The 10785-nt window shown below is 41.8% G+C and overlaps 1 protein-coding gene across 1 annotated transcript in view; it reads left to right on the top strand.

Annotated features, from left to right (window-relative positions):
* The first annotated feature begins 649 nt into the window (after nt 1–649).
* LOC120022833 (rho guanine nucleotide exchange factor 2-like) overlaps nt 650–10785 on the top strand; it is a 45974-nt gene continuing 35838 nt past the window's right edge. The window contains exons 1-3 of the mRNA XM_038966853.1: nt 650–955; nt 5469–5631; nt 7456–7523. Coding sequence (XP_038822781.1) covers nt 893–955; nt 5469–5631; nt 7456–7523 — 294 coding nt within the window. The 5' untranslated portion in view covers nt 650–892. The remainder of the gene's footprint in view (nt 956–5468; nt 5632–7455; nt 7524–10785) is intronic.

Genomic DNA, 10785 nt, shown 5'->3' with positions numbered 1-10785 from the left:
GGTTCTTCAAAAAAGTACTAAGGGTCTGAATTCTTATGTATATGTGATATTTCAGTTTATTTGTAATACATTTGCTAAAATGTCTAAAAACCTGTTTTTGCTTTATCATTATGGGGTATTGTGTGTAGATTAAGGGGGGGGGGACTAATCCATTTTAGAAGGCTGTGGCATTGTGTTGTGTGACAAAACCACACATTTTAAAGTGGCCTTTTATTGTCCCCAGCACAAGGTGCACCTGTGTAATGATAATGCTGTTTTAAAAATGTGCATGCCACACATATCAGGTGGATGGATTATAATGGCAAATTAGAAATGCCTACTAGCAGGGATGTAAACAAATTGTTCACCAAATTTGAGAGTAATAAGCTTTTTGTGTGTCTTATTTCAGCTCATGGGACCAACACTTTACATGTTGCGTTTATATTTTTGTTCATAATACCAGAATAGTACCAGAAAGAACTAAACACTTCTTGATTTACTTCCATCTATTTTCTCTCTGTGCTAGCAGTGAATGGTACCACAGAATTTAAAGATGGGCTGATTCTGAAACCAAGAAACCTCCTCTTGTAGGCGTAATTTTTTATCATATGAAGTGCAAAAAAACGACAGAATTTCCTGTATGAGAAAGCCGCCTCTTACGCAGCATCAGTGACATTGCCGTTGGACTAGGGACACAGAGAAGTTGAATGCGCTATTTTGTAAGGGTGTTACAGTTTGGCTACAACACAGACCTTTTACCCTAGCCATATAATCATATAACTGCTTTAGCGTTAACCTCCCAGGGAAGAACAAAACTGGCAGATATTCGAAGTTCCTGCTTGACAGCCACAAACGCTTTGCCTTTAAAAGGATTTATTTATCGTACTGGAGAGGAAGGGTCTCGATTCTCACCATGTCCAGAGTCGCGGATCTGTCGAAAATTCGACAAGAGAGAATGAGAGATATTAATTTACGGGTGAGTGGATGTATTTGGAGGCTTACTATTACTGATACCGTGTGCTACTGGCAAACTTCTGACAAAAGTGAAATGCGCAAAAAGTAAATGTTTCAAGGGCATCTGTACATATGATTAAAACTTGAAACTTGTGGATGTCATTTTAGAATTGGAGACATTATCTTATATTGTTTATATTGATAACGTTTAGATTGCGATCGTCATTGCAGGAGCACGTAGGCTATTTTTTAGGAAGTTTGCGCAATATGGAGATACTTTACAAAAACAAGCGGCGCGCTTGGCAATGATCCTGCCTTTATGGTGACAATTGGTCTGTGGAAGCCTATACTGTTCATCACCTTTTTCTGTTTGGTCATGATTCCCCAAAATACTCGAGACTAGTGGTCTGAGTTAGAGAAAGTTTTTTTAGAGATTTTTTTGCTGGGGGGGGGGGGGGTGTATTTGTGCATTTGTGCAGTTGTTTCCATATTTGCAGTTTTCCATGTAGGCTATATATAGACCTATGAGACACCCCAAAAATAAGTATATACCTTTAGTGTAATATTTCTGATTGGAAGAAGCATGTACCTGTACAGTATTTTGTTTTATTTCAGAATTACATGTAAACGTTATACACCATACATAGGCTACAACAACAAAACAACAGTGCATCATGCTATTACCATGCAAGCCTGCAATATTAAAATATGACATGTTGTGTGTACCATTTTGCCTCCCAATTAGACTGATTGTGTGTGTGTGCCTGTGCACATGCTTGCATGTGTGCTGGTTTCAGGGAGTGAGGACTGCATGTGCCCTTAGTTTTGTTAATGTAGTGATCTTGTATGTAAGGGAGGAGTACATGCAGCTTGTGTGTGTGTGTTTGACTATAGCATCGGTTGCCATAGAAATGACACTCTGTTGGTGTGATATTATCTGCTTTCTCTGGCACAGTGGATGGCGGATGGCTGAGAAAAACCTTGGCTTGCCAGCGCCATATGAATATCACTTTCCTATGGTGGGGGGCGTGTGTGCATGTGTGCATGTATGCATGTATGCTTATTGCACATTTATTAAATATAGTATGTATGCTTATTGCATATTTATTAAACATAGTATTGAGGCGAGTGCCAACAAATCTATGTGTCACTCACACACTACAACAAACTGGACAGTTAGAAGTGTTGCATGTTCAGCACATGCAGGAGACTATGCTTCGAGTCATTTTGCTGGTGTCCTCGGTTCATGTTACACATTCACTCCACTACACTAATCAGACCTGAGTTTACATAGTATTTGTTTTCTCTTAAATACTTGTAGTGTTTCACAGAGCCTGCCTGGAGTGCCATATGGGTGGTGTTTGCACTAAATGGGAGTATTCTTTTGATTTTTTTGCACCAGGCAAGGATAAATAAAGGTTGAGAAATACTGCCCTAGTATATCAAAGTCAATATTTTTACTGAAATGCTTATTACAACCCCCGCTGTTGATGTTTTTTAAAGCTTGGGTGCCCTTATTTGCTGTGGTAGTCCCCAGCACTCCTACACACCCTTGTAGTTCGAACCCTGATTAAAGCTGCAATATGTAACTTTTAGGGCGACCCGACCAAATTCACAGAGATTTATAGATCTGTCATTCTCATTGAAAGCCATTCTAAGAAGCTCTAGATCTCTTCTATGTTTCGTTTTTTGTATCTTTTACTTTCGGTTTTGTACACCAGCTGAAAAAGCAATATTCTTGGTTATGGAAAAGGTATTTGACAGCGGTTTCGATAGTACAATGATTCTCTACAAAATGACTGCTTGTTTTGTCACGTAAACTGAAATTAGACAAACTATTAGGAAATGGAGGAGTGATGTCTGCATTTCACACCTTTTTAAATAGTAACTTTCCAAGTACAATTAGTGACCAGAGTAAAAACCATCATCGTCACTGTGCTTCCTTATGTTATTATTTTGATCGGTATTGCTACCGGTATGTATGGTTGTGTTGAACTTAACCAAACGGAATAGGAATACTTCCTACAGTATAGGAGTGAGGTGGGAGGGAGCTATTGCAATCTATAGCACACATGGGAAACTGTGTAGGAGAATGTGTGTAGGCGTGAATGTGTTCGAACGAGAGGACCGAGGGAGAAGGACAAAGCTTGAGAGTTAGAAATAAAGAAAGAGTGAGAGAGGGGGATGGAGAGATATTGTGTGAGATACAGAGAGGGAGAGATGGAGGATACGACTTCCATAGAGAGCAATGACTCTGGTGCATTCCAGAGTTGTGTGTCAGGTTGGAGAGATACACACACACACACACACACACACACACACACACACACACACACACACACACACACACACACACACACACACACACTCACACACAGGCCAATATTAAACTGACACCCCGTTTTCTTCTTGTCCCTCTGTATGGTATGTCGATCAGGGAGACTAAATTTGAATCCACCTCAGGCTCTGCTTTGCCCAGCATCCCTCCAGAGGACAGAAACAAGGCTACAGGGCCACCTCAATCCACACAGCAGTCCTTAATCTGGAGCGAGCACACATACACACATTTGATGTCAATACACATACCAACACACAGAAAGCATGGAAATTCTAGGAAACACACTGTATAAGAGGTATGAAACTTTGTTGTGTGTGTTTGCTGTTGCTTTATCAGTGACTCAGTGAAGTAAACAGGTGGAAGACTATAAAATTAATCCCCCCTATAGACTCTGTCCATATTCCCATGTCTTTCTCAGTGTTATCGTCCTGACACCTTTTAATGACACCTTCTATATCTCTCTATCTCACCCCATCTATTCTTTCACTCCCTGATGTATTGCTCACTTTAGCGTCTAAGCCAGTTATACAGCACTAGGCTGTGTAAAATGTTAACTTTTGGACCTGTATAAGTAGTCCCGGATAGATTCAGAGAAGTGTTTCTCAACTCCTGTCCCCACAACCCACTTTTTTTCCCCCAGCCAAGCACAAACACACAATTCAACTTGATGTGACAAACAATCTACTCATTAAGTCTTGCTTTATCAACCACACAATTTATCAGGTGTGTTAGTGCTGTGTGGACTATGAGATGGTGGAAAACACCATGAAGGTCATTGTCTAGACATTTACCACTCAGAAATATTTATATTTTAATTATGACATGGCAAACTACAGTCAATCTGTCTAGCTTGGGTTCCTCTTTTATTGTAAAGTTCATGTGATCATCACAAGGCGTTCTCCAATTTGCTTCTCAATATCAGCGTTCTGTAGAAAAACAGCGGGAAAGAGAAAGAGACATAAGGCAATGTGAGTGAGAAGGTGTAGAAAGACAGTGAAAACACAGACATCTATTGTGTTGCATTCTAGGCCTATGTTGTGTAAAGTGCTGGGAGTCATCTCCTCTCTCTCTCTCTCTGTCTCTCTCATATTAATATCCTCTGCTGGTGATCGCTGTCAAAAAATTCTGACCGGTTTTGTAAATCCTCTTACTTTTATAGTGACATTTGGTTTTGAGACCTACCCACACATGCTGATCTCACACACAGAGAATCAAGTCTTTAACTCTCACCATTATCCTCAATTATTTCATACTGAAAACAGAAAAACTTTTGACCTCAAATGAAAAACTGCACAAATGCGGTTTTGTGGTGCCCTCCCTCTTTTGCCGCTGTTGCCCTAGTAACAGCTCACCCTGCCCACTTTAGCCCCGAAAGAGGAAGCCTTCCCTGTCTACTTCCTGAGCAGGATGTCAACATGGCAACAGACATAAGGCTGTCCCTCCCCTGACACACAGACAAAAAGACATTATTTGGCACAACTCTAAAAGAATGGAAAGACATTGTTAACCCTTCACTGCTACCGTATACCTGTTTCTGCTTGAACAAGCAATCCCAACACAGGAAAATGTACAGGTTCAATGTGGCGGCAACTGCTTTTAGTTCCCAAGAAGTCAGCAATTTATTTTGCATGAAGTTCTACTTCATCAGACTGGTTCCCAAAGACACTGAACATTGCTCATGCTTCTGTGACAGGAACACACTGGAGTTTTTAGTTAGAGGTAGTATCAGCTATTAAGTTAGTTGTCAGGGTTACTATGGCCTGCCTGGTCAAGGTAGCTATGGTTACAAGATGATTGTGGACATTGCATTAGGAAATCCTCATTAGTGATGGAACGTTTTAATGATGGAACATTACGATGATAACAATGGGGTGTGTGACGGATCCGGGGGGGGGGGACTCCCTCTTTAGCGTTTGTCATTCTCACATCTAATTTTGACACCTAAGAGGGCTACTGGTAACGCTTAGATTTTGCTTCCGTTTGCTATTGTCACAAGTTGTATGCTTTCCACAAACATGTTTCTTTAAGGTAATGATGGAATGTAAAAGGCCTCTTTTTAAAAGCAGAAGAGTAGGAGGATTAAGGGAAGTTCTGACACACGATTTAAACTCTTTAACCTGTCCACCTTATGTCAAAGGTGCCATTGTATGTCATCAGTGCATTCTGCTTCTCTCCTCCTTTTTTCATTTCCTCCCAGAATAAGGAGAAGGAGCGCATGAGGGAGAGGGAGAAGGAGGCGCGGGACAGGGAGGCGCGCTACAGCAATGGGCATCTCTTCACCTCCCTCACCGTGTCGGGGACCACCCTTTGTTCAGCATGCAACAAGAGCATCACTGCCAAGGAGGCCCTCAGCTGCCCCAGTGAGTATTACTAATGCCCCTACAAATACTACTACTACTACTACAAATGAATACAACTACTACCACACACACACCCTTAACTGTCCCAGTAAGCCTTGCCTACCCACCAGATCCTTCAGATACAGGCCTGAGCTACACAGCATGTGTACCTCAGCAAACCAAAAGAGCATCTCAAAAACGTACCACACCCTGTACCTCCCTAAAACCCTAAGACGATTTACAAAAATGCAGCATCATTTATCAGGACATACATTGTCATATCACTCTATAGTGGCAGAATATTGAGGCACTACCAAAGGGAACAATCTACGCTATTTATACCATTATACCATTACAAGCAAATCAACCTGTTAATCAACCTGTTAACTCTCCAAATAAGCTACAATACAGTAATGAACTACAATGTGACTATCAATTCCATTTAAAATAGTTACATTATGGACATTGATCTACATGCAGTCAGATAATGGGTGAGAGTTGGGGATGGTGAGCTTCTCACTCACTCAAAACACCTCTCCACTGCCATCCTCACAGCCAAATTGGCCTAGAAGGAGCTGCAGCCCAATGTGTTTTCATTACATTTGATTTAACTTAGAATAGATTGTGCTGGAATACATTTTGGTTTGTGTCTTATGCTAAGTATTTATTTTGAAATATTTACATTATAGGAATACATTTTCACACACAGTTCACACACAAATATACATATTAATTTATGCAAAACTTGCCACGGTGTGTGTCAGTCATGTGCACAGGCAAAACATTTCACACACAAATATAGACACGTGTCACACACACACATACACACCCTTTCCTGTTATGCCTATATACTTCACTTTTTCTGCTGGGTAGCATTTCTTCATTTCTCAACCAAACCTGATTCAGTTTTCCAGACAGAGAGGGTTGGTTACAGATAACAAACAGTTCCTGTGTTGTCAGGACTCCATGCCCCTGTACAGATAATAGCCCTGGTGTTCTGTCAGAACTGTGCACCCTGTGCTGGCCTGCACCAGACTCTGCTCTGATAGCCCATCTGTATCTGTGGCAGGCGGTAACCGCTAACATAGCCAGGCGCTAACTATGTACCTTGTAGGTTCTTCCTATTTTGAGGGGGAGTTAAAGGTTAAAGGTCACTGTCTCATGACGTTGTTCAAAGTCCTAATACTAAATTATGAAATATGCTAAATTTAGTTCAGGGTGAATACCATTAATGCTAGTACACTTACTCACCAGATTTAGTTTGGCTTGATTTCCCTGCACCAAATCAAACCGGTGAATAAGTAAAAGCAAATAAATTCAGTGTTCACTCAAACAATTGTCTTGTTATCTGTAACCAACCCTCTCTGTCTCTAAAAAAATGTTTTTACTGCAACAGGGAGTCAGGATTGCGTTCTTCAGTGTGTAAGCCTACAAATTTAAGTAGGCTTTATGTCTAGATTTGTATCAGAGAAGTGTTAAGGGCGGGCGGGGGAGGACCAGTGGAACTGGGTTAGAGGGTTCTGAAACACCCCTGGGTCTCTCCTCCCCTCCGCCAGTTGTGTCTAAACCCTAACTTCCTGTTCACAAACCCTGCACAGGAAGTGAAACGATGGCCACAAACGAAGCAGGTGGGACAGGGAAAGAGAAGTGGGAAGAGAGAGGGAGATCCTCACCATATATTAAAAGTTTCTCCGTATTCGATGAAGGTTGACATAAAATAGAGGAACAAATTGAGAGAGACAATAAGATACATATAGGGTAGGGGGGAAATTCAGAGAGAGAGAGAGAGAGAGAGAGAAAATGCTTGAAAGAGTGAGTCACGTGTGTGTTTTCTTTTTCTCACAGCCTGCAGTGTAACCATCCACAACCGCTGTCGAGACACGTTGCCAAACTGTGCCAAAATGAAACAGAGGGTAAGAGATAACAGAGGATTTATTTACAGGGTATTCGGAAAGTATTTTAGAATGCGTTACAGCCTTATTCTAAAACTGATTAAAAAATAAAAAATACCCCTCATAAATCTACACACAATACCCCATAATGATGAAGCAAAAACAGGTTATTAGAATATTTTTCTAATTTATTAAATATCGAAAAATGAAATCACATTTACATAAGTTTTCCTACGCTTTACTCAGTACTTTGTGGAAGCACCTTTGGCAGTGATTACAGCCTCGAATCTTTTTGGGTATGACACTACAAGCTTGGCACACCTGTATTTGGGGAGTTTCTCCTATTCTTTGCAGATCGTCTCAAGCTATGTCAGGTTGGATGGGGAGCATTGCTGCACAGCATACAATGATACTTTAGACGATTCTGTGCTTCCAACTTTGTGGCAACAGTTTAGGGAAGGCTCTTGTAACGTCTGGAGAGTGATGGGTGTGGAGTCAGACGCAGAGAGCAGAAGGTGGACGGGAAAACGCTTTTAATGTCCTTTCGTAAAGTAACCAGTTACAAACACGGGTGAAGCCCAAAACACAGGTGCAACAAACCCAAAACCATAGTTACTATTAATACCGGACAGCGAAAACCCAAAAGAACACAAACACCACATACGTCAAATAACAACAAGCCCGCACAAACACCAGCGAGCTAAACAAACTTAAATAACACCCATCCCAAAACCCCAACAAGGAACAGGTGAAAACAATTAGACAAAAACAAACGAAAAGGAAAAAGCGATCGGTGGCAGCTAGTAGACCGGCGACGACGACCGCTGAGCGCCACCCGAACAGGAAGGGGAGCCACCTTCGGTGGTATTCGTGAAAGCTCTTTTCTGTTTCAGCATGACAATGCCCCTGTGGACAAAGCGAGGTCCATACAGAAATGATTTGTCGAGATTGGTGTGGAAGAACTTGACTGGCCTGCACAGAACCCTGGCCTGAACCCCATTGAACACCTTTGGGATGAATTGAATCTGACTGCAAGCCAGGCCTAATCACCCAACATCAGTGTCCCATCTCACTAATGCTCTTGTGGCTAAATGGAAGCAAGTCCCCACAGCAATGTTCTCACATCTAGTGGAAAGCCTTCCCAGAAGAGTAGAGGCTGTTCTAGCAGCAAAGGGGGACCAACTCCATATTAATGCCCATGATTTTGGAATGAGATGTTCGACGAGCGGGTATCCACATACTTTTGGTCATGTAGTGCATATGTATACAGGTGAAGTCGGAAATGTACATACACCATAGCCAAATACATTTCAACTCAGTTTTTCACAATTCCTGACATTTAATCCTAGTAAATATTCCCTGTCTTAGGTCAGTTAGGATCTCCACTTTATTTTAAGAATGTGAAATGTCAGAATAATAGTAGAGAGAATGATTTATTTCAGCTTTTATTTCTTTCATCACATTCCCAGTGGGTCAGAAGTTTACATACACTCAATTAGTATTTGGTAGCATTGCCTTGAAATTGTTCAACTTGGGTCAAACGTTTTGGGTAGCCTTCCACAAGATTCCCACAATAAGTTGAGTGAATTTTTGCCCATTCCTCCTGACAGAGCTGGTGTAACTGAGTCAGGTTTGTAGGCCTCCTTGCTCGCACACGCTTTTTCAGTTCTGCCCACACATTTTCTATAGGATTGAGGTCAGGGCTTTGTGATGGCCACTCTAATACCTTGATTTTGTTGTTCTTAAGCCATTTTGCAACAACTTTGGAAGTATGATTGTGGTCATTGTCCATTTGGAAGACCCATTTGCGACCAAGCTTTAACTTCCTGACTGATGTCATGAGGTGTTGCTTCAATATAGCCACATAATTTTCCTCCCTCATGATGATGCCATCTATTTTGTGAAGTGCACCAGTCCCTCCTGCAGTAAAGCACCCCAACAACATGATGCTGCCACCTCCGTGCCTCACGGTTGGGATGGTGTTCTTCGGCTTGCAAGCCTCCCCCTTTTTCCTCCAAACATAACGATGGTCATTATGGCCAAACAGTTCTATTTTTGTTTCATCAGACCAGAGGACATTTCTCCAAAAAGTACAATCTTTGTCCCCATGTGCAGCTGCAAACCGTAGTCTGGCTTTTTTATGGCGATTTTGGAGCAGTGGCTTCTTCCTTGCTGAGCGGCCTTTCAGGTTATGTCGATATAGGACTTGTTTTACTGTGGATATAGATACATTTGTACCTGTTTCCTCCAGCATCTTCATAAGGTCCTTTTCTGTTGTTCTGGGATTGATTTGCACTTTTCGCACCAAAGTACGTTCATCTCTAGGACACAGAACGCGTCTCCTTCCTGAGCGGGATGACGGCTGCGTGGTCCCATGGTGTTTATACTTGCGTACTATTGTTTGTACAGATGAACGTGGTACCTTCAGGCGTTTGGAAATTGCTCCCAAGGTTGAACCAATGTTCACCAAGGTCTACAATGTTTTTTCTGAGGTCTTGGCTGATTTCTTTTGATTTTCCCATGATGTAAAGCAAAGAGGCACTGAGTTTGAAGGTCGACCTTGAAATACATCCACAGGTACACCTCCAGTTGACTCAAATGATGTCAATTAGCCTATCAGAAGCTTCTAAAGCTATGACATAATTTTCTGGAATTTTCCAGGCTGTTTAAATGCACAGTCAACTTAGTGTATGTAAACTTCTGACCCACTGAAATTGTGATGCAGTGAATTATAAGTGAAATAAACTCTGTAAGCAATTGTTGGAAAAATTACTTGTGTCATTGTCACGCCCTGGCCATAGAGAGGCTTTTATTCTCTATTTTGGTTAGGCCAGGGTGTGACTAGGGTGGGAATGCTAGTTTCTTTATTTCTATGTTTTCTGTTTCTATGTTTTGGCTGGGTATGTTTCTCAATCAGGGACAGCTGTCTATCGTTGTCTCTGATTGGGAATCATACTTAGGCAGCCTGTTTTTCCACCTTAGTTGTGGGTAGTTGCCTTTGTTAGTGGCCTGGATAGCCCTAGTAAGCTTCACGTTCATTTTTGTTGTTTCTTGTTTTTGTTGGCGACATTCATAATAAAAAATAAATATACGCTCACCATGCTGCACCTTGGTCCGGTCATTTCCCTGACGACGTTCGTGACAGAACTACCCACCACAAAAGGACCAAGCAGCGTGGTAAGGAGGACTGGACATGGGAGGACATCCTGAATGGGAAAGGATCCTGGACGTGGGAGGAGATCCTGGTGGGAAAGGATCGCCTGCCGTGGGAGCAGGTGGAAGC

The sequence above is a fragment of the Salvelinus namaycush genome, chromosome 27 (genome assembly GCF_016432855.1).
Source record: "Salvelinus namaycush isolate Seneca chromosome 27, SaNama_1.0, whole genome shotgun sequence".
Lineage (NCBI taxonomy): Eukaryota > Metazoa > Chordata > Actinopteri > Salmoniformes > Salmonidae > Salvelinus > Salvelinus namaycush.
This window is presented reverse-complemented; position numbering and strand designations above follow the sequence as displayed.